Source organism: Dermacentor silvarum, chromosome 2 (genome assembly GCF_013339745.2).
Source record: "Dermacentor silvarum isolate Dsil-2018 chromosome 2, BIME_Dsil_1.4, whole genome shotgun sequence".
Lineage (NCBI taxonomy): Eukaryota > Metazoa > Arthropoda > Arachnida > Ixodida > Ixodidae > Dermacentor > Dermacentor silvarum.
Window position 1 is genome coordinate 174,206,128 of NC_051155.1, and position 27,213 is coordinate 174,233,340.

The window sequence follows — 27,213 nt, forward strand, 5'->3', positions numbered from 1 at the left end:
TATATTCATTACACGCTGATATTGGCGATAAACATCTTATATTTACTTCGTTAGATCCGATAATTCATTATATCCGTGTTTATTAGTACGGTCGAGCCAACTTATAACTATACCAGTTTTAACAATATATATCGGATAAACAATGAGCAGCCAGTCAACAGATGCACAGTAAACTTTTGTACGTGATCTATGGTTAAAATAACCGCTTACTACTATGCTTCTATGCCATGTTATAGGTTATAACAAGTAAATCTGGCTACTAGCTGTGCGTGCTGAAAAGCAAAAGAATGCAAAATCCTTAGTAAACAAATACGAGTTGTTTAGCCACACTTGCCTTTGCACGCTTTTGTCGCTTTGCCTCAGGACTTTGGCGAGAGGCTGGAAAGGAGACGGGAGAGGGGCACGCGAGGCCGGTGATGCAATGCAATGAAGGCATGCCGTGTGAGGTGCGCAGCATAAAAGCAAGTGTGGCACAGCAGCTGGCGTTTTTTTTTTTTTTTTTCCCCCCCTAGGATTTTGCATTCTTTTTCCTATTAGCGCACACACCCAGTAGCCATATTTGATTGTTATAACTGATAACGTGGCAACAAAACACACACAAAAGCTCACAGTGCAGCAGCTGCTCAATGTTACAAATGAGTATATTGTTAAAACCAGCAATGCTATAAGCGCCGACTGTACTTCTTTCTGTCCAACTAAAATATTTGAATGTTCGTCCACTCTGCTTTTTTCATGCAACCCAGTTATAATAATGGGATTTTCTTGGCACTTGAAAATTGTCAATAAGTTTGTTCGACTGTATATCAAGGCTCGGCCATGTGCTCCTTCATAGTTTCAAAGCAGCCTGAAGGAAATGAGACACAAGGCGGAGATATGAAAGGAAGTAATCATCATCGACCCAACAGTAGCATGAAGTTATAGAGCAACCCGTATGGTATTCTCGGAGAGAAAGTTGTGCAGTTGGAGAAAAATTCATCCTGGTCTGGGTATTGAACCAGTTGGGTGGAAATTCAAAAGGCGGAGAGAGATTACTGAAAAAGAATGATTGTCATGAACCCGACATTAGCACTAAGCTATAAAGGAAACCCATGCGTGATTCTCATAACAAAAAGCTTCTCAGTTGAAGAAAAATTTGTCCCAGTCTGAGAATTGAACCCGGGACCACCTTGCCATGGCAGTCACTACCACCCATATGGAATCCCGTATAAGATTTCTTTGTAGCTTCTTGCTGGATTACAAGTATTCCCATCACAAATTTTCTTCCTCCTCGTAGATTTCAAGCACAGATTCAGTGAGCAATGGCTGAGGTACATAAGGATTGGACAAAAATCATGTCTACGCTTTATCAATGGGCTGTACTGCATACTGCATGTGGACTGGAAGCCACGTGTACCATTGTTCACATAATTTTTGGCATGAAAGTGTTATTACGCTCTTGCACAGACTGGGATAAAAATTGCACTTTTCTCACAAATAGATTACAAAGATTAAGGAGGAAAAATTATGTGACAGTCTAATCCATTTACATGTGAGAACAATGGAGCAAACTCTAAATTATAATGGCCATGTGTTTTACCGTGCAATCAATATATGCCTTGTTACTTGCTGGTCTGTTAGTCCTGTCTGTGCACACAGGTACCTGCAAATAAATACCGAGGGGATCATCAAGAATAGGTAGTTTCAGGTGGAGTTTAAGGAAACTCACTTAGGATGTAGACTCAAAACTAGTGGATGTAGGCTCAGTTTTTGGTTTTTAATTGGGCTGCAGCAACTGTGTGCTCCACCTGCCTGCAGAATGTGTATTCCAAGTATGTATTGTTTTAATCTGTGCAGTAAGTAGGCAGTATTTGTTGTGCTCTCAGACAGGGACTGTGGTTGCCTGACTAGCATGGCTCATTCAACAATCTGAACACATTTTGCAATGCCGTTTTTATTTAACTTGTAATAAACTAAACCAGCTGGTAAGGCACAGATATATAAACGTCATATAGCTCACCTTTGCAATCTAGCCAGATGGTTCTTCTGCGGGCCTGTTCTCCACAGTATACTCATTGGCAATTAAAAAAGTTTGCAGTTAAACTGCGGCATAGACCCACTTAAACATGTGAATTCCTGTCTGCAGCACTACACCTGGTAGTGCTGCAGCTGGCTATCTTACACCCTGTTGCGCACACACCCCCAAAGGCCACTGAAATCCATGAGCCCCACTGATTTCCCTCAGCGAGCTCAGACAATGTCGCTCGTGAGGCTTGTGTATGTGTCTTTAGTTTGTTCTGCATGCGTGCAAGACTGACAGAAGCTGGTCTCTCTCATTATACACTTTGATAGCATACTATTAATTGATTACTTTGTTTTGGGTCCATGGCCTAACACAAGCAGCACAGTCGTGATTATAAAGGCAGCTCTAACCTTTTCACGAGCCACTGGGCTAGACACGTGATTTTAGAGAACATAATGGACTTATGTAGTATATAGTATGCCTTTGCTTCTTTTCATCATCATCAGTCATTACCCCTTTTCTTCCCCATCCCCCTTCCCCAGCATAGAGTAGCTGGCCAGAGCAAGCTGTAGCTCATGCTGACTTCACTGCCTTTCTCTGAATAAATTTTTCTCTCTCTCTCTATCTTGTGGATTTCAATGGTCATTGGTGTTGATAGTCTCGGAAACTATGCATGTGACAGGAGTCTTGAATGTTACAATGTGGCTAATCTGCTACTTGGTGGCATTTGTGTGCACAGTTGCGGTCATCCAAAAACGGCTCTACGCCAAGTCCTGAGAGAGAACCATGCTCAGCATCTGGTTCGCGGAATGAAGTGTCCTCGTCTACTCAGGTTGCAGGGATAAGAATCACTGAAAAGGATGCAAAGCTGATTGGTGAGTACCAACATGTACAATCATTTGTATCAGTGAGTTGTCTGTTTGTGAAGCTAGATAAGTAAAAGTTCTGAATATACATACTGTTCTCCATGCAACTTGTACACAGTAGCAATATTACATGTTATTTGTGCTACAAATTTAGTCTGTGTGTTAACTCCTTGAATTTTTTCTTCTTTTCTCCTTTCCTGGTATACGTTGCCCAATCGAGAGTAAGCTATCTTGGAGTGCAGCAATTTATATTGCCCCAATTTATATTAACTATTCACTGTAAAATTGGGCACAGAAATTGCCATAGGCTACTCTGTAATTTGGTGAGAGACTGACTTATGAACAGTGCTACGATTTGAAAACTGCCATTTCAAAACTCGAGTTCCAAATTACATATAGAGCAGTTTCATACAGTAGCAGTTCCATTTGTAACGTCCCTTTAAGAAATGTGCGGCAGCCAATTGCACCCTACTTGAAGAGAGGCCAACCCATTTTCTTAGCTAATTTCGCATTCTGTTTGCAGACAGGAAAAGTGTCCTTTCTTGCTTGCGTTAGCACTGTTTGCTCTTAAAATTATGTACCAAATAGCTAAACCTAGTCGCGTTATTGCAAAAGTGATGAGTAACTACACTTTCCTCTTTGTTCGATCTTTCCACTCAAAACCCATGCATTGCTCAATTTCTTTTGCTGCAACGTTGACTTTCACAGTTTTAGCTGAGTGCGAGCAAAACTTGACCTATACTCCACCTCACAAGTTGTTTGCAGCACGGCTGTAGGTATGAGGCATACGCAGGTAGTATCCCTGTGCAGTGGAATATAGTTGCGGGCGTAACTGTCTGGTTAATGGTGGGCTTAGACAGTTTTATTTTTGCTTGGTAATGATACATTACAGAGATATGTGACATCTTAGTATCATTGCGCATGCACATCGTATACCGCGAATCACTGTAGCAGTGAGCAGATGATGCGACACGGATGAACACATCTTGAGGTGCATTCTGTCTTCCTATTTGCTAAGGAGCCCTGTAGCTGCCACAGTGCTCCAAACGACTTGTGAGATGGAGTTTAGGTCATGACCAATGCAATGTCATGTCTTGAATTTTGTTTTTTCCACAGCTTCAAAAATTTACTCGAAAATGCGCATGATAGCTTTACTTTGTTATTGTCAAATAAATTGTTTTATCTTGTCATAGTGATGTTCCTATGTACTAGAGTGTAGGTGATCAGTAGTATCGGAAATCTCTCTGGAGCCAACATTTGGACAAGGGGACTTGTCCTCAATGTCCTCTGATGAAGACAAGTAGTCGTGTCATAAAATTGGCTCCAGAGACATCCCTTTTGAACAACTGTTGATCAATTCATTTCTCGATCTTCCTCTGTATCTCTGTCTTGTCTAAAGTGTAGGCTTTACATGTCATACCTTAAATGTGTGGGTTTGGAGCATTTTCTTGTTGGCACTTAACTTCTTCGTATAACAGTGCCCTATTGTGGCCTCTTCAGGTTTGGTGTCCATGTTCCTGCATCTGCATCCGGACGGTGCAAGTCTGGACTACCTGTGGTCATATGTGCACACTCGGGAGCCAGCTCTGCAGCCCTGTGATGTCGAGGTGCTCCTCTCCAAGTTCCCCACCCTGTTCCCACTCGAGGTCACAGGTGTCGGTGCCACTCTTGAGAGACGATGGAAGTTTGGTGGATTTGCACCGTCTCTTTGAAATGTTTTTCTCGTCTGTTTGTTCTTGACTCTATTTTTTTCCTCCTCCTTGGCGCCCTTCTTTGATTTTGCGTACTCTTCTGTCAAAGCTCTCTTGTCTTTCCCTATTTCGGTGTTGTTCCTGTCACGTCGGTCCTGATTGTCAAACTCGAAAAGTACATGCATTTTCGTTTTACAGATCATGCAACATCACAGTATTATTTCAAGTATGTTGTACACAAAAGATGTCTGTTCAAAATGTGGCTTGACCTACAATGTTTGTTCTCACTGAGCCGTGTTATCTATTTAAGGACAAACCTTATTTAGGCAAGTGCAGCCTTGTTACGTCCCCAGAGCAAGGCTTGACTCATGGCCCATCAGAATTCTTACAGATGCTTGTGTGATGGACACGGTGATGAACTAGTGCAGCAATCCATGGGCAGTTTAAATTGGTACAATTTTCCATGTATAACGTGTCAGCTTATCAGCTCCTTGCACATTCAAACTGCCTGTGCATGGGCACATTTCGATATGTACTGTTTCTTAAGCTGTAACCTAACACTCACACGATGTGCATACCTCTGTTGGTTGAACAGTGCATGCTAGTCAAGTATGGCAGCATTCTCAGTCTTTATTGTTGTTAAATGCGTTCAATTGTAGGGAACGGCTTTTATGCACTTTTTTTTATTATTGGTATTTATCTCACCTGCATGAAGGCATATACAATGCTGTGTCCTATCCATCTGACTGTAACCCGGTATGTTGCATGTTTTGCTTACCCTTGTTGGTGGCAATTTACAACAGCAGTGCAAGCTATATGGTTGTCATGGTGTTTTCGTTCTATTTCGGAGTTTATTTTGTTCCTGCTAAGCGCATTAGGAAAGTAGGATTGTGTTATTGAAGTGATGGTATATATAATGCTTACTGTCTCTAAGCTATCAATGATGTGGCAAATACAAGGGGCAGCAGCAATCCAATGGGTGCAGAATGCAAAATGATTGTGCACCATGCTTTGGATGGAAATTAACCTGTAGCACCCCAGCATTGCTTCTCTCATAGCCTGTGTGCTACGACTGGACAGTAACCCCCATCAAACAATGAAGCTATCTTCATACAACAGCAAGTGAGCCAAGCATGCCTGGTCGGTTTTGTGATATGTCATCACACAAGCATGGACTAGCTGGCAGGCCAGTGCTGCTGACAAATTGCGGCAGGAAAATGGATGAAACTACCATGAAACACAGAATAATGCTGCCATAGTAAGCATGGCTAGCCTCTTGGTCAGGCCATCATACCTGCTGCTCACAATCTTCAATACATTGTCAGATGATTAGCAGTTATGAACCAAAGAAGATGCAATGAGCAGTGGTATGGGGGCTGACATCTTCAATTCCATTCCATAAAAATTCGGTTCAGTTCAAAAATGCACTCAGAGGCTGTTTTAGTGCATGGCATTTCCTCTGTTGTACAATCAGTATGCACTCTCATTTTGCCACCACAGTCCACCATCTGGTTTCAACCAGCTTTCCAGTCAGCAGTTGCAAGGCGTTATTTAAAAAGAAAATTGGGCAGGTCAAAATCTCCTGCAATGCTTGCAACAGATGTTGCCTAGCTGTTGCACATCACATGCACATCTCAATTACGTGCACAACAGCAAATTTTAGATTTCTGCTTGTCATGCAGTATTAGTGCAGTTAGTGCAACTGCTCGTTGTACTATGCAAAATTTTCACAGTACTCTTTACAGCGTGCAATTCAACTGAAGTGTGTCGGTGTGAGAGGAGGCCATCTCCCTTACTGCCAATGTGCACATCCTGCCACTCAGTGCCACGAAGGAAGTGGTCGAGCTGTGATAGCGTTAGTGCAAATGAGCCGTTTTACCGACTGCATTATCGCAAAAGGTTGCTTCTGTATTAAAAAGACCCCCCGAGGTTTTTCATCGAAGCTGCAGCCTCTTTGTCTCTAAAGGGTTCCTTCTCTCCATTTCATTGCAAATCTGCTGGATGGCAATGCCTGAGCAAGCACTTGTAACAATTGTACTGCTTAGGCGGTTGTGTGTAATATTGTGTAACGCCTTCCTTTATCCTTCTTTTGCCTGCACATTCGTGAACATTCTGTTTTCTTGTGCAAAGAAATAGACCAATGCTGGCTTTCACCTTCTGCGAGGTGATCTCTTTACACAACGGAATTCTCACAAGATTGTGTAGTGTCTGGGAACACAGGAAAAGGTGAACAAAAATGTTTCAAGTTACCTTAGCCATAGACATTGGAAGGCCTGTCAAGACGTTGTAATAGCTTTTTATTTTTAGGTATAAAGTAATTCCTCATTACGCATTGTTTTATAAAGATTTTTAAGTAGTAACATTAGGTATGGGCATGCCTTATTGATGTAGACTGTAATGCTTTATTAGCATTACATACTCCATTGCCAAATTTGCTGTTTGTTTTAAATCTGCAGTTATCATGCCATGGATTGGGTGATATCCAAAACAGAATGACAAAGCCTTGTTTAACGTAAAGCCTTGTTTAGATTATTCTAATCCTTGCATGAAGTAGACTGACTTTCTGTATCAAATACCTTAACCATAACACGTTAGCATTTTAGCTAAGTGTGTGAGTAAGAAAGCAGCTGCCACCATTTCTAACTCGAGAACTGCAATATTGCATACTTCCTGTTTTAAATTTCAACCTTTTTAGAAGCACTAGCTCATGACATATATTATTAAAGTCCAAATAGCTATGATAAGGGAAGTAAAGTGATTGCTCCGAGATAGGCATACTGTACTGCCGCAGCTTATATTCTTGAAGCCATGCTTTTCTGTAGGTGTAGCAGCAAACACACTACCTGGTTCAGTAGCGCACCAACAGGGGGGGGGGGTTGGTTGGTTGTTGTAACCCCCCACACGTCCAGCCCCACCAGTCCAACGTGTACCTTCAGCACTCTGTTCACATTGTCACTACAATTCAAGAGGTGGCTTGAGGTCGAATTTTCCTGATTAACAAAAACACTCTATCACTGTCTAGTATTTACTTATTCACTCTTAAATCACTTTGAGTAAAATGCTGAAGAAATAAACATCGTCATCATCCTTGGTGTCATTATTATAATTATTAGGCATTTTATTTGCTGTTGCATTACTCTGGATAAAGCAAGGAAATGTAAAGCAAGCATATTATGTAAAGTGCTTGCTTCCCCCCCCCAAAAAAAGTACCCCCCCCCCCCCCCCTGGCAGAGATCCTGGGTGCGCTACTGGTTAGAATACTCCCCATGCTGACATGCCAAAGATACAGTAACACTGCGTGCTTACTTATACAACATGCTTCAGCTTTAATAGCCAGTGTTTACATCTTTCCTATGGTCGAACTTCTCGTCTCAAAGTTCACACTGGCTGTGGTTGTCAGGAAGGTGAAGAATAGCAAATGTGTTCAGGACTATGCGCAGAAAGGCCAAATGTGTTGTGGCTATTGCAAAACACCATGTTGTTTTGGTGATAGCAAGTAAGGCTTTACTGCAATGGTGTTACATAGCTTTTAAAGTTATCTTTGAACAAGTAAATGGGCATTGCTGCTCAGCTGTTGCTAATGCTCTGCGAGTAACTGCAGCCAAACCTCATTGTAACGAAGTCATATTTGACATAAAAATACTCTTATAGCTGATATTCTTTATAAGCATATATTTCTTACATGCTGATATCGTAAAGAAATATTTAATATTTACTTTCTTATATCCAATAATTTGTTATATCCGTCTTCATTCTATCGAGGTTCGACTGTAGTGTGAAGAGGCATTTAGTCTGTTGCAACTAGCTGTTGTAACCACAGTAATGAGTAGCAGCGTAATGGCAGCATTACAGCGGATGGCTACTAGCCTATGTAGTGTGTGTAGTTGGCTATGAGATTTTGTCTTTCTGCATTCGTAATTGAGATGGTCTGCTTCAAGCACTTTGCCTTCCACTGTGGTAGTAGTAGATTATTTTCCTTGTTAACATTAATGAAATGGTACTTCATCAAACCGGCATTTACAATCATGTAAGCACTATGCTGTATGACGACATATTAAAGGTGCGACTAGGGAATATGCAGAAAAAAAAAAAAAAAACAAGCCATTCCACATGCTTCTTCCAGCATGTTTTCTGTTGAGCCTGAAGTAAACTCCTAAGTCGAACCATAGTGTGCATTTAGTCGTCACTTACTTTTATGTTGCATTTATGTAACATTTTAATGACTTAAAATTAATTTACCCAGAATGAAAATTTTACCTTGCATTACAGCAGAATCTCGGTTTTATTATCAATCTTATGAAGCATAAAAAATATTGATATAATCAAATTTTGCATCATTAAGTAAGAAAACAATTAACTGAATCAGTTAACTACATGAAAAGCATGCATATTTTCAGGTTATTTTCCCTATTCATTTTCAAAGAAATTATTGAAGCAGCTTGGATGCAAAGCTGAAAATAAAGTTTACAAAATGTAGACCAGACAAACAAGAGTGACATTTGCCCTGTTTACTTTTTCCTCATTTCCTCTACGTGCTCCTTCAAATACAAGAAAGTATCAACCGGCTAGCCTGACAAAATGTTCACTCCTTCTGGTAACTTGGTTGACAATGTCATCTTGCTGATGCTTTAAGAGGTTAAATGTCTTGTGCATGCTTATGCAGTCATGCTTGCTTAGCTCAAAATGCAATGTGCAGCGTTTTAAGGCAAGTTGTGTTTACTGGTTGTCACTGGTAACATTGATTCCATGCGAGGGCTCCCGTCAGCCCCTGACCATCGCAGTGACAGTTGACAGTGACTGACAGCGACACAGTTCCGATGTTGCTGTCACATAAACCGGTTTTTACATGAGCACAGCAAATAAGCATGTTCGCGAAGTCCCTTCTTTGGTGATGCACATGCACTGCTACATGTTACTGTCTTTTAGAGTGGGAAGCCATGTTCTCATTGGAGTTGAATGCAAAAACATTCGTGCACCATTGAGCTTGGTAAAAATTAAAGTGGAGCACTTCTCTGTGGCATTGGGACATTGAACTTCATCAGTCGATGAATAAATCAAAATCAAAACTTTCCGATCAGTGGAAAAGAAGTATATAAAGACAAACTTGACATGCTGGGATGCCTGAAATTTACCTGTCATATTGTTGCAGAGATGTCACCTGCAGTAGATCGAGCGCATTCACATCATCTTGAAATGTGACTCTTCATACATGCAGTTTCAGTAGTAACTGGGAGAAAAAAAATATTGTGCGCACGATTGAGATTCCAATAGAGATTACACAGCTACAAAAGTCTGGCTACATTTTGTAAGCTTTCCTAGCATTCCTTTCAGTGCTTTTCTTACAACAACATAGATTGATTAGAAGTTTTGTATATGTAGCAAGCAGCATTACTTTTTGTATTGGTGCCTTGAAATTGCTTAGTGCTGTTCAGATTACAGTGCATACAGCATTTTAACCTGGAGGGACATGTACTGTAAAGAAGTAACTAATTTCAAGCATGGTCACGCAGCTAGCGTTTATTACACCAATCACATGAGACTGAGCTATAGCAATTAACATTGTCACTGGAACACTCGACTCGCAACAGTGGAACTTCTAAATCTCAGAGTTTATTGTTACCCTTGGTGAAGTGCCATTTGTGAAAGTTTTTCAGGACTCTAGCGTATTGGGATTGAATTATTTTAGCCGTGAACACTGACTGTGATTACAGGTTGTGCACCCTTGAGGAAAGTGCGAAAGATTATAATTGCATAATGATTATAATTACGTAATGATTATAATACTATGGATGATCATAATTGAGGGACTTTGTATTGGAGAGTAGGGCCCTGCTCACTGTATTGCTCAGGTGCACAGGTTCCGAGGACATAAAAAGAAAGTCATAAGCAACGTTATGCAAAGGATTCTTAGCAAATTCACTTGAGTATTGATAAATATCTAGCAGAAATTGTGTGTAGTTCGCACAGATAAATTGGGCGGCTTTCGGAAAACATATGGCAGCATCTTAATATTCTGGCTTTCCAAATATGAAAATAAATGCCCTGCGTACACACTGTTGCTTTTTACGGGCAGACGGTATTGTGCCATGCTTTCTTCTCACACGAGTGGTGGTAGTGGCTACAATGCATCGCTTCAGGATAAAAAATTGTCATCCGTGGAATACGACCATTAGAACCATGCCTGCACAGAATTATAATGTGCTTGAATTCACGCAAAGGCAGTGAGTAGCTACATAGAATTTTACCTTGAGAACTCTATGACTGCATTTTTATGGTTATGGATGAATTTTACTTGAATGATCTGAGTTATGTTTAGAAGTTTGTGTTTTGTATTTCAGGATTTCTTATTTTTACCGTTTAGAACTTTCATGTGTGTTGATGGTTCCTGACATGTACTGCTTCTGTGCGCTGCATGATCTGGCACATGTGCAGTCGCAACTGCATAGATGTATATAGTTGGCATGAGCAAAATTACTTGTGCTTTCAGGTGAAGGATGGGAGCTTGTGTCCGTCCTGTGATAAGTAGCTAAGACTACTCTAATTCATGCTTGCCCATAACTTGCACACATAATGGGAATGTACAGATACCGAGGAACCTTATGTAAGAGGAACTAAGTAATACCAAGTTGGCCGATAATTTAGACTACAGCTCTGGTTCCTTCGATAGTTTACTCCAATGTATCATGAACATTGTCCCAGATTGTTAGCCCAAATAACTGCTCATCACCTGAAGAGCCTGTGCCACAGGCTCTTACTCCATGTGTGCTGTTTGCTACAGATGTTTGTCCTGTGTGTCTGCTAACAAAGAGCATTGTATATACTGATCATATAGCTCGTATGATTTTCTTGTGCCATTTTTTTAAACATTTCTTGTAAGAGATTTGTTGATATCGTCATAAGCAGTTATTGCCAAAAGTACACAAGTCATTCGCATGTGACCAGAATGCTTACTAGGGTGTGGTAATTGTCAGATTCTAGAGTAAATGCTACTAAATTTTCCGGTCTTGAGGGAGTTGTGCTACATTGCAACAAATGCTGAGAAACCACACTATTTACTGCTTCTCTAGATGCATACAATGAAGATTTAAAATGCACAGCTCCTCTGTGACCACCCACAGTCACTCAGTCAGACAGGTAGGCAAGGTTTAGAGCAATAAAGTGATTATAGTGGCTATGCCGTTGCATTGCTAAGCTCAACGTTGCGGGTTCAATCCCAGCTGCCTCTGCAGCATTTTGATGGGAGCAAAATGCATAAAGAATGCTCGTGTACTTAGATTTAGTTGCACCTTAATGAACCCCTTGTGGTCAAAATTAATCCGTAGGCACCGCAGTGTGCCTCAATCAGATCATGGTTTTGGAACACACAGCCTCAGAATTTTAGTACAATAAAGTAAATGTTAAAGCAGTGCTCATATGGCGTGACCAATGCACATGTTTTGATTTGAGCAGGGGGTTACTTCAAAGCTCAGTGGCACCCAAACAAGACTGAAGTAAACTTCTACATTTGCCTGACTTCAATGCTTTTTCATTCATTTTGCATATGCTGGTTGCCGAGAATTGCAGGTGTATGTTAGTGCAAGATAAAATAGAAGTGCAGCGTGTCTGCGCTCTAAATACATGAAAAGAAGGAAGAGAGGGGCATCCATCAGTGCAAAAAATTCCTGTGAAGTTGAGCGTGGCAAGTCATTCTCGTGACGGGATGCATCAGATAAAATGCTGTTCCCAGGAGCCTCATTACACATTCTGAGTTACATGCCTGTGTACATTTGACAGTCACTGCAGTTTCTGTGTTTCTGCATACCAAGGAATTTACTCAGCATTGCCTATCTTGGGATCTCAAATGTAAAGAGGACAGCGAGTTTACACTTGAAGCATGGTTGTGATGATGCGGAAGCGAGTATGCAGTGTTAACCTAGTGTGCTGTGCTACCTTCAACTGTTGTGTATACTTTATTTATTACTCTTGCTCTAGGAATTTTTGCAGCGTGCAGCTCATGTGTGTGTAATATCTAGCATGTTGCTTATTTCTGTGTTAATTTTGTGGTTTGTGTGTGTGTGCAAGTTTTGCAACAGCTTAGCTCAGTCATGTAGATTTGGGGAGGTGAGTCATTGAGGGTGAAGGAATATGGGCTTTTGGTGAGCAGTTTCTTAAGGCTGAGCTGCTCCTGTCTCAGTATTGCCTTTGCTATGTTTTCAGGGTGTGGTTTAGTGTATACATCACATGTGATTTTCTGCAAATACTGCACTTGCTGTAACTAAAACCTGTGCACTCTGTGCAGCGTCCATGTGTGCACATATGCACTTGCCTAAGGAGGTACTGTTTCGAGGTCTGTTGTTACCATTGTGCATAAAGCACAAATGTAAAGAGGACAGAGAGTTTACACTCGCTGTCCTCTTGATCAGCCATATATGTATTTATGAAAGTGGTTAAAACTTGGTCACTTGGTATCTGATGCCAAATATTACTGGTCATCGTTCTTGAATGCTAACTCTGCTAGAATTGTACACTTTGCTGCAAATAAATGGATGATAAAAGTGTGTACTGGCCAGATTTGCAGCAGTATCTGTGTTCATGTCATGAGTCTTTGGAGGTTTGGCTTCAACAGCTGAAGGAAAAAAAAAAAAAAAAAAACTTGCAGCTTTTGTTAAGGGGATTGTAAGACATCACTGATGCAACAGAATGTTGAACAAACTTGAACCTGAATTTTCACTGGAACTGAGTGAGCGCCACTATTCTTGGTAGGTAATGCACATATGCTAAAAGAAAGCAAGAATAGTCTCCAGTACTAATAAAACATGTAAAAACATAAAGGTACATGAGAGTCAAATGATGTCACCACTCTTACACTCTAAGGTACGGTAGGTCTGTTTTGCACAACTACTACTTCTCTGTAAAGCACCACTTAGCATCTGTTACGAATGGCAAGATGAGTTGAATGGTAGAACCAAGGCATGCTATGCAGTGCAGCACAGGCACCTCAGCCAAAACGCTTGTGCATTGCTGAGCTCTGTTATGCCAATTAACCCAACTGAGATGGTAAAGGGGCCCCAAAAAATTGTTGTTTTGCTCCAGGAGGCACTGGTAGAATTTGGGGTGTATTGGGAGGCGAGCACATACGTGTTGGGCACGAGGCATTAATTTGGGCTAGCTGGCAGTGCTAAAAGGACAAGGGCGAACATAAGAATGTAGTGTCATTTGTTGTCACTTTTATGTCCATCCTTTTGGCGCTACTCAGTTTCTTAGTATGCCAAAAGCAAAAGATTTGCATATATGGGTGAAAACGGGAAGCACCAAAGCGTGCTTGATTTCTCCTCTTCATGGCATTCTGTGATTGGCGAGCTTATATTTGGCAGGTCTTACAGAGCCACTGGAGTGGATAGCTAGCTCTTCAATCAGCTTTAACTTGCACGTATCCACATAGGTAATAAAGCATAAACTATGCAAAATTGCACAAGCTGGGTCTGTTCAATTCTGTCTGATGACCTCTGCTTCTTGCGCGCTTTCGGCTGTCCCTTCCTGCAACAATTTGCGGCTGCATACTGGGACCTCGCCGCAGCACGTTGGCTCTTCTGTACAACCGCAATAGCTGTTGTAGTCTTTTGCTAATTGCCAGCGCACATAGTTATTAATACGCCGTACAACTCTATTACACTATTCTACATTGTAGATTGACATTTTTTTTTAATTGGAGCCTTTAATTAAGAATTAACCTTATTTTATGTGGTCAGGCCCATTAACACAACCAGAAACTCTTAGCCACTTCTGCAATGTGCGATACTACTCCTGGAATGGCTTCCCGAGTGATGGGCTTGCCTTCTTGCCCGGTGCCGAGGCCCTCCGTACCGAGGCTCTTTTATCACGGCATGGTTCCGCGTGAAGTGTTCACTCACGCCGGGCGAAGAGGCCGAGCTTAAATCAATGGTAGCTGAATACATGTGCATCGGGCACACGGGGCACGTGCCCCCCCCCCCCCCTAATAACAATTATAATAATGGGGTAATAATAATAATAATAATAAAAACAACAACGCAGTGTACCAGAATACCTAGAATAAAACGACGTGCAACACTGCCCACCTTCACCCTTCCTTCTCCTCTGGTCAAATGCGACTCCCCCTCCTAAAAAAAATTCCTGGTTATGCCACTGAAGGTCGCTCATATGCATGCGTGCGCAGCTTTCAAGACGTCACAATGTAGCAGCGTTAAGTTCTGGCCTATAGTCTTATATTAATGGTTCTGGGATCAAACTACACCCTAAAGTGTGTGCTAAAAGAGAGTTTACACCCTTTGGGGCTTGTGTTTCCGCCAAGCAGTATAATTGACATTTAGTTTGTGTCCATTTCCTTTACCAATGGCTCAACCTTTACAAACGGATCAGCGCCAGCTACAGGTGGGACCTGACCCCTATGCTCGCCAACATGCTTTTTTACCTCGATGGCCCACTACAGGTGTGGTTCGAGACGCACGAGGCTGACATTACAAGCTAGGACTCTTTCAAAGAGAAGATCAGCGACCTTTTCGGTGATAGCTCTGGTTTTAGAACGCATTTCTTAGCACGCATTGCCCATAGAAGGCGCAAAAATTAAGAGTGTGCACAATACTATACTGTCACCTGTAGTAGTGGGAATAGGGGGTAATCTTCGGCGTAATCTTGTCCAACAATTCTCGTTGTCAGTCTCCGTGTCATTTAGTTAGCCCTGCACGACCAGCGACTGATACAAAACATTACTTCTATAATGCCCAGAATTCGTGGAAGAGTGCAAGACTTGCTTGATGGACTGAAACATAAAGTCTCTCCGTGCACTACCATGGAGGAATTGATCTTCCCGTAAGGACACTAGATTTTTAAGGGAGAAGTGTTTCACCACCCCCTGAAGTTTTTTAAGGACACTGCCCCATTCAAAGAGTAGTGAAGTTTATCAAATGCTAAACTTTACCAATCGGGTAATGCAGTTGATGGCCCCATGGGCTATGGAGTGAATTGTGTGCTGTGATGAACTGTGTGTTCATATGTATGTTCATCCTCGCATGGTAACAGGAGACGCTCAGGCAAAGCAATTGCCGGTATGCCTTTGCAAGATTAGATCCACCCGTAGATGGCACCATCCTCATCCTCTTGGAACTTCTGTGTCGGAAACGCCATGAGCATCTCATGCGTGCCACAGCGTCCCTGTATGCAGGATTCATGATTATTGTTCTGAAGTAAAAAATGACTCCTAAAACAGTTTAAAATTTTATTGCGTAAATTCTATAGGCAGTTCACACTTTTAAGCATATCTTGTCCTCAAACTATAATAGTCATCTATCTTGCATGAATTTCCTTTCTTAGCGAGCGCAGTGTTCCTGTTGGGAACGCTATGGTATGCTGATACGTGCATGCCGTTCAAGACCTGAAATTACTGGAAATGCATGCAAGATAGATGACAATTATCGTTTGAGGAGAAGATAAGCCCCAAATAGTGTAATATTTTTCTTAGAGTGCGCCTTGGTACTTAACCGCCTTTTGGGGTGTAAATTTGTTCCCCAACATTGAACTTCGACATTTTCCTACATATACCATTCATGACAATAAAGTATAGGTAAGGAAGTGCCATCAGAATGATGATGATTACAGTTCACTCTTTAAAACGTTGCACCAATTAGAGTTTAGTTTGATTTCTGAAAGGCTGAGCACCCAGTACTTCCCTATCACGAACGCGTCTATGCGTCTCGTAGAGTTCCTGGCAGGAAAATAGCGGGTGCACAGCATCAAAGAAAAGAATGTACGCGAGGTTGATGACGATTATCGTTATTTCAAAACTTGCAACCTAAAGGGAGTATGTTCTCAATACTGTTGAGGGCCTAATTTAAAACACTGAAGGGCTCACGTTAAGACTGCACCTTTCAAAATTTTGATCCATCTGGCATCTGCGCTGTGATTTAGAGAGCTCAGTGATGCTTGTTCAACATCACACAGTACTATAAATAAATTGGTGTTATACAGCGATAATTTTCATCATTATTGTGGGTGTTTTCCAGCCTCCAATGTTTTGTGCGTCAGTAGCGTTCCTTATAAAACTGCCCACACGGGTGTTTGAATTAAATTACACCCCAAATGATGGAACGGTGCCTAGTCCATTATAAATTATGCTGTTTGAGGGAAACGTGGTAGTTAATTCTTATGGGATTAAGTACGGTACCAAACTGCGTGCCAGTTAGACACCCCCACATATGCCCCATGAATTCCCGAGTATACATACCTCCGAGAATTTCACCCTGGGAATATGAAAGCATATTGAAAAACAAATTTACATATTAAGTGAAAGGCAATAATTAACGATGACCACACCCCTCGAGCCACTTGCGCCATAATGTGCATTCTTCACCAGCGTTGATTGGGATCATTTCACCCATCACGCGACTATTGCAAGGACAGCAACAGAATGCGACCCATGGCTGGCTACTTCGGAGTGAGGATCAGGACAACCCTACGACAAGTGAGCTTGACTTACGCACAGTCAACATATGGCTGTGGAATTCAACAACAGCAAGCTACGACGCCCAGCAAGCTATGGCTCACTGACGCCCAACACGTATGCGTGCAATGATATACAAGGACTCAATTAGAGCGCTGCACAAGTTGAGCCAGACTCCTCAACTTGGGTCCTGATTGACAAGATAAAGCTACCGCACACTCCATTTGCAAAATATCGTTGAGTGGCTGTGCCGGTAGACTGGGTGCCCGGACACTCAGGCAGCGTCGGTGTAATGGCGTAGCTCACGCCTTAGCAAGCGCGTTACTGAACCCCAGCTCGCTACACACATGGGCCCGCTTCCACACACGCGCGCTCTCTATATAGCTAGATGACCTGAAGAAAGCGCAGCTTCACTCAACGAACAATTTCATATTCAACTGTTCCAGCTAACCCCAAGAGTGCTGCTCTCGCTGCATGAACTGTCCCGAAATGAAGCAGCGCCACCTACTCATGTCTGTGCACGCAACTGCGTATAGGCTCGAAGCAGCTACGGACGCCATCCAAGCCGTTATGACAGTGGCCAAGCTTGGGTCTCGAGGCTACACGTCTTCAACTGTTCTTGGCCATCGTTAACATCTCACAGATCTGAGAGCTGGGCGAGTTGGTGTGGTTCCGTCTTAACAAAACACAGTGCGAAAAGGAGGTAGACGAGCAAAGAAAAAATGCATAATGTGCATTCTTCACCAGCGGTGATTTGGATCCTTTCACCCATCATGCGGCCATTTCCATCCACCGTCAGACCAGAATGCGACCCATGGCCGGCTTTGCTCGTCTACATCCTTTTCGCGCCGTAGTTTTGTCACGATGGTAACATCTCGTTGAAGGTACCTGCATTGATAGCTATCTGTTGATTGCCCAGCTCGACAAGGGAAGCTGCCCAGCAGGCTACAGGTCGACCTCGACGTCCTGACTTGGGTGCAGTGCCAGCCTCCACTGCTGCTAGGTCGTGGTGTCGGCATCGGCCTGGGGGACAGCTTCCGACGTTCTAATTTGCACGCTTCTGGTTAGCGCGCTGGATGAACTCAATGTGGCAGCGAAGAGCAACATAAGCCTTGAGTAAATGAGTGCTATTACGGGAGTGTTTGGTAACAGTCGGGCTGCTGGTGACATACTTTCAGTCAAGTATAGCTGTCCTGGGAAGCGTTGCACCAAACATGTCTGCAGAATACTGGAAAACCGCTGTGGAGATGGGTGACGAGATGAGCAGAGTTTTGCGTTCATTCGCGCGCTTGAAACACTAAGGGAAAGTTTCCATGCTCTCTTGAACTCTGCGAAGAAACATAGTTTCTTCGCCGAGTTCCTTCGACACCAGCTTCCCTGGGCTTTCGTGGCTGACCGAGGCAGCCGTCGTGCTAGCCCTCACCAATTGGACCATAGCGACAGCTTGGCACAGAGGGGATGCTGCAGCGTTCTGCACGAGCGCTGTCAGTGAGCTGGAACTGGTGTTGCTCCTGCACGACGTGTTGAGCATCTCGCTCAAGAAGGTCGACAACCACGCCATCCAGTGCACCTTCAGGACCATCGTTGCGACCGTCACTGAGCTAGTCAAGCGACCGTAGACGGCGCTCGTGATGCGGTGGGTCGTCAAGAAGACACTGAGCAACGTTCACCTCCTCCTGCTGAAAAACGTCATTCTGCCCTATCTGAAGCTTGCCAAGCCTCACAGACAGCTACCTCCTGAACTTACTGAACATGCGATAACACTGCCTTACCTTACGGCGCTACTGACCGCCGCTCGGTGTAGATAGTCAACTGGTGCGATCGCTCCACCATCTCCAGTGCCTTTACATTCAGGATCTCCTCGTCCTCCCCACGAGGCTGTACGGGGTCACGGCGGTATTGCTGACAGTGCACTTTCTCTCAATGGCGTTTGCTCGGTTTCATTGTGGCCGACAACATCTGGACGATCTTGCTCAAGTCGACGTGGAGGAAGCAGAGCCGCAAAGCCTTCCGGCACCTCGGTTACGACCAGCCGTGCGTTGGCGGGCAATACATCAAGCGACAGGTCAGGCCCTCGCCCCATCATCATGTGTTCAGGCCTGGGCCTGTCAAAGTGGCACGAGCTGCAGGTACAACGCGGGTTCCCTGCACACTTCATTAAGCCAGATGTTTTATAAACTGCTCGTGTTTCTACTACTACTGCGAAGACTTATCTTCACGACAACATCACTCTACAAGTGACCGTGTTTGGCCGTTACCTTTTGCTCTGACGATTTCATGGAATGCTTCAAATGTTCTCGAAATATCTATCCGATCCCCTCGCAGCTAGATTGTGCAAAAGAACCAGTCCCTCTTTGACCTCGTTTTCACCTGTAGCATTTTAACCTAATCATTATAGCCTATTGACATTAATACTACTGTGTAGCAGATATCCCGCCCTTGTTGAATGAACTTCTGAAACATTTCTCTGCAAGTTAGTTGCTCTATATGTACTCTACAACCCACGAGTTCACATTCCACGGCTCACTGTAAAGCTCGTGCTCGAAGAGGGGGGGGAAAGGAATGGCGAGGATCAATACAGTCTGAAGGCGTTTACTATGCTCGCAACACATTGAGTTGCCATAAAACACCACTTATAGAAAAAAGCCAGGAAAAAGGCTGTCTTATACAAACAAAAAATCGATACTTGCAGAAGCAGTGCTTCTCCTTGTACAGCATCTTATAGTGGCAAAGCCAGCTTCCCGGGTACACCGCACATGCCTCGTGTGTGTGCGTGAAAGGAGAATATTGTCATCCAACCGACTGTAGCAGCAGAAATAATCATCACGTAATTTTCATCACTGTGTTAGCAACACAAGTGCGTGTCAGACTACACTTTCTCAGCCTTTGCAGTTGTAGATTTGTCCTGGTCTCATTGACTGAAACCTGCGACCAACGCCCTTTCCGGGGCAGTCACTCTAGCATATCTGAGCTAACCAGGAGGCTAGCAGATCACAGAGTGAGGCTGAATTGATAAACATAGAAGCACAAGGACACTAAATATAGCAAATCAGTTCTGCGGAACATCACAAGGTGGAGGAAGTTTCATACGACTCATGCAGTTGCACAAGTCGCAGAGTTATGCCTGTCGAAAAAACATGCTCCACCGAGATGCATGGAGGAGCGATAATGCACTGCAGGAAGTGCATACTGTTATGATCGGCTTGGAACTGCACCTCTCCAATGTGGGAAACAAGCCCGAGCACCTTTCCCATGACGAGATAATCCTCTTTCATCGCCGAGAAAGCGTCTCACCTCTACGTCCGGAGCAGACGCGAAGGGCGAGCTACCAAAGAAGAGGAACCGAGGGGAGGAGGTCGTCAACTTGACCGCCCGACAGAGGACTGACACTTCCACAAGTTCCCCGAAGGAGTCATCGGCAGGTTATGATCTTCCTGGAAACTGTATCTCTCATGTGGGAAGCAAGCCCGAGCGCTTTTCCCGTGACGAGATAATCCCCTTCATCCCCGAGAAAGCGTCTCACCTCTACGACTGGAGCAGACGAAAACGGCGAGCTACCAAGAAGGAGGACCCGAGGGAGAGGAGGTCGTCAACTTGACCAGGAGAGAGGACCACCGAGGGGATTTAAGGCCGTCCTGGCCCCCGTGTTAAACAGAACCGCTCGAGACTCGGATAGAATCAAAACCATGTACCAATGAAGTGAATACAATCCTTTCTATTTTTCATCATCACGATGCCCGCCTTCATCGTCGTCTCCTGATTCCTGCGTGACGACCCACCTCACCCGGTCGAGATTTATCAATACTCATGGCCAGCCGGCGTTTATTTGGCTTATGGATGATGAAACGAGTTGTCACATGTAGCGTGAAATCACTAGTAGGAATCAGCCTTGAATTCACCTTGACCACACAAAGCCCAACATATCTTTTTTGATGTGCCAAGTTTGATGCCTCAAAATTCAGATTCAAGCACAATAAACTTAATGCAAAGTTCGTAGTGCTAGTTTTGATACTTTAGAGAGATTTAGGTTACGGATAGCTCAGCAAATCAATTACTATAATAATAATTCTTTTTTAGTAAAATTACATTTCACTGCTTTTTATTTTTTCGTGAGAATATATTCATGGCCAGAAATAAAAGTGAACAAGTAAATTTCCAATTTTTCTTGATGTGGAATAGTGTTTTGGCTTTCCGAGATTAAGCTACTTCTTTTTTGGTAGCACGGCAATGACTACTCCTCTATTGATGAACATGCGAATGTCATGCGAACACATTGTCCATATGACCAGAGAGCAAGGAGTGGATGAATATGGTCTAGCAGAGCTGCTGTTTGCCAAAGCAGCCTGGAGTGTCGACGGAAGGGGGAGTGCTAGCAGCTAATGTGCACATCACAAGCCATCTTTGTGATAGTAAATGCGGCGAAAATTACATTTACCTGCAGACTTTTATCACTACACTATGACCAATACATACATGCACTATGAATGATACATGCGGCGCAGTTTTGCAAAGTTGGGTAGCAAAGTTGGGTAGCAAAGTTGGGCCAATTCCCTCTTTCTTCCAGCGCCATTGATAGTGGTGGTATGCTGAGCTAGAGCAAGAAAAAACCCACATGTGCACGTTGGTTGTGAAGGGACTCATGGGTAAACATTAGGCTTCACTACATCCTAATTAAAAATTAAATCAGACTATACTCTTATCCCACTCTTCTGGAGCTTGCCAAAAAAAAAAGAAAGAAATGGATGCTTAGAGGAGAAATGAAGTCCCCCTTTCAATTTCCTTATAAATGGCCATGCCCTAATGGCAGTTGCAATGACATTCACGTGACATCACAATTTTTTAAGGTATTTTATGGCACTAATCGGACTTTCCCGCACAGAAAATTTATGCCTTCAGAAGTGGAAAGGTTTAGCCCTTACTTAATTACAAATGCAATGTGATTCTTCTTATTTAAGGAACAACTAGCCTCACCTAGACATCGCCTCAATCTGTGACATCACATGAAATCGGTGTAAAGTTTTAAGGTGGCGTGTCACTATCAATCTTTCCTCTTTGCATTGTTCTTCAGATAAACTTTTGTGCCTAGTTTTTGTATGCAAAATGATAATGCCTTAGGTATGATAGAGGTACATTTCTTGATGTAATTTGCAGAACACAGGTTGTAGCAAGCGTAAACATATATAGATTATTATTAACAATAAAGGTGATTGCTGCTCTGATGCTGATCATACAATACATGCGGTGCGTCTGTAATTCCTTAGGTCAGCAACGTGCTTCAGGCAGTGCGGTGAGTCAGAGATGGTACAACCTGGGTGAGAAAAGTGAAAAATTTTTAGGAATTAGACAGCTTAACGAGTGGTGTTAGCACGTTATGCACTGCACACTGAATTTACGTCCTAAGCTCATACAAACATGCTCCCTTATAGATTTTGTATACAGGCTATAGCACTGCACAGGCCAATTTTGCAGCCCAGGCCCGGCCCGGGCCCGTTTTTACATTGGGCGGCCCGTCCGAGCCCGATCAAAACTTTTATGGCGAGACCCGGGCCCGGCCCGGGCCCAAAATAATCTACATTACCTGCCCGGCCCGAGCCCGACGCCAAACCGGCCCGAGACCGAAAAAAACATGTTTTTCAGAGTTGAGACGCCCCAGAATAACTAGCTGCACGTTACATGCGCACCTCAAGAAAGCCCGTACCGGGCCGGGCCCGCGTGACAAAATCCCGAGCCCGGCCCGGGCCCGGGTCAAAAAGCACACGCCGTGTCCGAGCCCGGCCCGAGCCCGTGAAAAAACTGCTCTACCCGGCCTGGCCCGACCCACGGCCGGGCCAGGCCCGGGCTTTCGGGTAAGCCCGAGCCCGTGCAGTGCTCTAATACAGGCGCTATCATTTCACCACACAACTCATACTAGTAGGAAATAGTTAAACCTTGATATAACGAATTTCAATATAATTAACTTCTCTATATAATGAAACGTTTATTAATGAAACTTTTATTATTTCTTCTCCATAGAACACCACGTATTTCGGACCCCAATATAACAAGCGTTTATATGCATGATTTCAGTACAGTTGAACCCAGTTATACAGAACTCGCAAAGATATGCCTATCAGTTCAACAGAGGGAATTCGATATAAACCTGCTAAAGAATTCAAGAATTGGGCATCATAAAAGCACATACCATTTATAAAAGCACTTCACTGATAAAACTAGCTCAGTTTTGCATGAAATAGTCCTGCATTTTCTTCTACTTGAGCAACTTCGCTGCCTGTGACAGCATGCATTTCTCCACATTTTCCAAGAAGTTGGAGCAGCTGAGGCCAGAACCTTCCACATTTGCGCAGAAGCACTGGACTAGTGCGTGTGCACCAATCACCTTGGAGGATGTGGGCAAAGGATCCTCATTGCTTTCCTCAATGTGCTTGCTTTCACTTGTGTTCGGTAGGATGTCAGCAATGTAGTCCTCAAGGCGCAAACACAATGAGCAAAAAAGCAGCGAGACAACTTGCACTTGCGCGATGAGAGCACAAGAACCTCTGATTGGCCAGGATCATTTTTTGCAGGAGGGTGCCGACGGCTTGCCCGACGCGGCTCTGTCACGGTAGGGAAAGTGGCTGGATAGAGGCGCCCATGCGCCACCAAGCTAGGCCACTTTTGGGCTGTGTTGGCAGATTTACCCGGCACCGCGACAGAAAGCCAACTTTTGGCGGCACTTCTGCACCATCTGAGGTTCGATATATTGGGAGTTGCTGCTATTTTTGCTCAATGTAACGGTAATTTTGCTATATATTAACATTGTTACTCTACCGTGTTCAGAAATTGTTCGATATACAGGGTAGTTCAATGTAAACGGGTTTGACATAGTCGGGTGTGACTGTATAACGAAATTGGCAGTATAACGAAAATAACGCCAAGGAATACTGAGATATAAATGGAAAGTGCTGCAGGCAGAGATTGTCAAATGGTTAAATTACATGCGGTTGCTTGCGAAGCGCACCTCTCAAATCGGGCGTCGCGCGACAGAGAGTGGGGCCGAAGCGGGGACGATAACATGAGTAAAGGTACTAGTACTAAACGCAAGAGCCTCTTGCCATCATGTCCTGTATAAAGTGAAATTGCAATAAGATTCTATAGCACCCTGCGCAGCATGTGCTGTGGTAGCAATGTGGTAGTGAGTGTTTGCAGTCATCGAGTGAGACTTGTTCATGTTTGCCTGTATGTGCATGACACCCTGCTTTTAATTTAGCAAGTAAGCGAATGTTTAGCGCAATTTATACAGCCAATAAAACTATGAACCTTAGTGCAGTTGTTTAATACAGTAATCCCTCGTTATAACGAAATAAATACTTGAAATATCGCTTTATTTGAAATTTTTTCCGGTCCCGACCCAAACGCATGCATTTTAAGCCACATTACTTGAAGCGCACGAAGAGCTTGACCCACTTAGAGCGAAGTTGCGAGCGGAGGCATCGTTGCCGCCGAGCGACGGCCACCCTTTTTGCGCATGCAGTGTCAAATTAATACTGCCGACGAATTAGTCTCATGCAGGCAGAGAACAGGCCACAAAAGTACCAAACCCACAACCAACAACTGCCTAGTAACGGGTACCAAGCTAGTGCCGAGTGCTCCCAGCTGTTTACTGCAGAGCGAATGGAAGCTGTCAAATTCCATGAGGCAGCGCGCCCGAACCGTTAATCTCGGTCGCAATCGCATCGCTGGTGTCCCCTGTGATAGAATCCACACGAAAATAAGCTTTTCCTGACACTTTGCTATGCCAGAAAACCGCGGTCGCTTGGATACCGAAAAGTGTCCAGAAGACCGCGGGCAGACTTGCGCCGTACAATTCCATGGGGTGCGTTCGATGAGCAACCTTTTACCGCTCTTAAGAGCACTTCTGGTGCTGAAACGTGCCAAAAAGCACTAAAAAAAGTGTCCCTCCGATTATAAGTGCCATGTTCAACGTGAGGAGCTACGTTAACAAATCGGGAAGACGACTTTCGGGAAGCTGGTCTAGAAATTTGCTCGCCACTCACCATAATCCCTGCATCGTAATAAAACACCGCCCCTAGCTTCATTGCACTTTTTAAAAAACGGTGCAAATTGACCGATAACTTGCCAAAAACACGAAAAATCCGAGCGTCGCCAGCGGCGAGTCTGGCTGTCAACATATGGCAGGTCAACGCAAGCCAGTGTTTCCCCGGCAATTTTCTCGAGCCGTTCATGCTCGATTCGCGCCATCCGAATTTAAAAACGGTCTAAATGCGTGGTAGGGTCATTAAATTTGTTCCTGGCCATTTGTCAATAGCGCGGACGTGATGGTGCACAAACACCGACACTCGAACCGTAGAATTAGCACAGTGTCGTCAACAACGGTGCACTGAAAAACTCTTGTTTTGCAAACTTCACGGCTGCACACCTCGGGAAAAAATTGCCCAGTGATCATGCAAAGCCCCTACTGCAAAACCGTTCAACGATCGCACTGCATAATCACAATGAGTGGCAAATCGTTTTTTAAGAACGATTAAGAACTCGCACCTTCGAAGGTCGCCAACTACTTTGCGCATGCCGGCTTTTCCTGTGCCGCCGTCAGCGACCCTGACAATGACCAGCCTGACGATGACCGGACTTGCAGCGATGTGTGTGAGGCTGCTCATAAAATTGCTGGCCAAGAGGTAGAAGGTGACTTCCAAACATTCACGTTGGCTCCTGTGGTGCTCCTGTGGTGACCCCAGCAACAGATGCGGAGATAATTGACACTGTTGGTGGCCCCGACGAGGACGAAGAGCCGGCGGACGAAGAGCCACGTGAAGTGCCACTATGGTGCAGACGGGAGTACCTACGCCTGCTGCGAAATAAGGTTGAATGCATGGGCGGCGGCCACGAACTCGTGCAATGCTTGGTCAAATTAGAGCAGGGGTTGCTCGTGCCACGTAGAACTTGAAACAGCAAAAGCTCACTGGCTTTTTTTGCACCTAAATAAAGTTTTGCTTCACTGAATACATTGTGTTTTGACTTCCTCGCAGTTGTGGCGCAATTAAAGCTTGACTGCTGTAGCTTTTCTCGAGTGGTCGCTTATATCGAATTACCGCATATAAAAATTTTTTCGCCATCCCGCTGACTTCATTATAACGAGGATTACTGTACTTTGCTATTGTTATCAATTCCTTGCCTTTCAGGTGAAACTACAACTTCTTAACTCATAGGACTAATACTAGAAACATGCATAATGGGTACAGAAATTTCGAACAGCCATACCGGATTTGGCTTGATTTCTTGGACATAACGTGTGTGCAATGTCCCAAATTTACAACAACCATGGCAGCCTTAAGCAATAGTGGTTGCTTGTAGCATTGTTTTCATGTGATTTTAAAGCGTCTTTTGCGGCCTACGACGGGTTTGGTGGTGCATTAGTCGGACTGTGTATAGATGGACTCACTGATAGCATCGTCCACCGCAGGTGACATTAAGGTGGCGGTCCCAATCCGGCCGCATGAGCCCCCTGTTTTCAGTACTTTTGGAGCAACCGTGGCTGGCTCTTCTTCTTAGGATATAATGTTGTCGTATATACCATAAAAAAGCTTCATTCTTGTACATTCAAACTATATATAATATAAAGAAATTTATTATTGTGATTTAGAAATAAATGTTCAAGACCAAGCATGAGATACATGGTTTTTGCGAACTGTGTCTCAGTTGTGACCATATTTAGAAGAAAGTAACCGCATTTACTGCATTGCGGCTTGCTCTGTAGCTTTAAGGACATATTTATAATATTTATCTTAGCAAAATAATGTTAAATTTTTACTTTTTGGATAATTTGTTTTTGAAGATTGCCAAATATCGCAAACTTCCGTTGTAAACAGCCCGGCAACTACACGCTTAAGGAAGCTTAATGTGGGCAAATTATAGTTCAAGGAATTTCCATTTAGGACGCAAAATTTAATTCATGTACCTTTATTAGCTTGTCCTAATAATGCGACCGAAATTAAGCAATCTTTAGAATTCTGGTCCTACTTTGCCCATTTTTGCGAGAAGGTACTAAAGCTACGAAGCTGCAGTTTAAAACTAATAAAGGTACATGAATGAAATTTTGTGTCCTAAATGGAAATTCCTTGAACTATAATTTATCCAAAACTTAGCTTCCTTGAGCGGGTAGTTTGCCGGGCTGTTTACAACAGAAGTTTGCGATATTTGGCAATCTTC

The 27,213-nt window shown here is 43.5% G+C and overlaps 2 protein-coding genes across 3 annotated transcripts in view; one reads left to right on the plus strand and one right to left on the minus strand.

Annotated features, from left to right (window-relative positions):
* Nucleotides 1-6,731, plus strand: part of LOC119442146 (ecto-NOX disulfide-thiol exchanger 2) — a 28,112-nt gene extending 21,381 nt beyond the window's left edge. Inside the window, exons 11-12 of one of the 2 annotated variants that reach the window (XM_037706899.2) lie at nucleotides 2,739-2,874; nucleotides 4,366-6,731. In XM_037706899.2, coding sequence (XP_037562827.1) covers nucleotides 2,739-2,874; nucleotides 4,366-4,577 — 348 coding nt within the window. In that variant the 3' untranslated portion in view covers nucleotides 4,578-6,731. The remainder of the gene's footprint in view (nucleotides 1-2,738; nucleotides 2,875-4,365) is intronic. The other variant, XM_037706898.2, reaches the window with a different exon arrangement.
* Nucleotides 1-27,213, minus strand: part of LOC119440572 (collagen alpha-1(VII) chain) — a 267,441-nt gene that overhangs the window by 111,143 nt on the left and 129,085 nt on the right. The window lies entirely within an intron of this gene.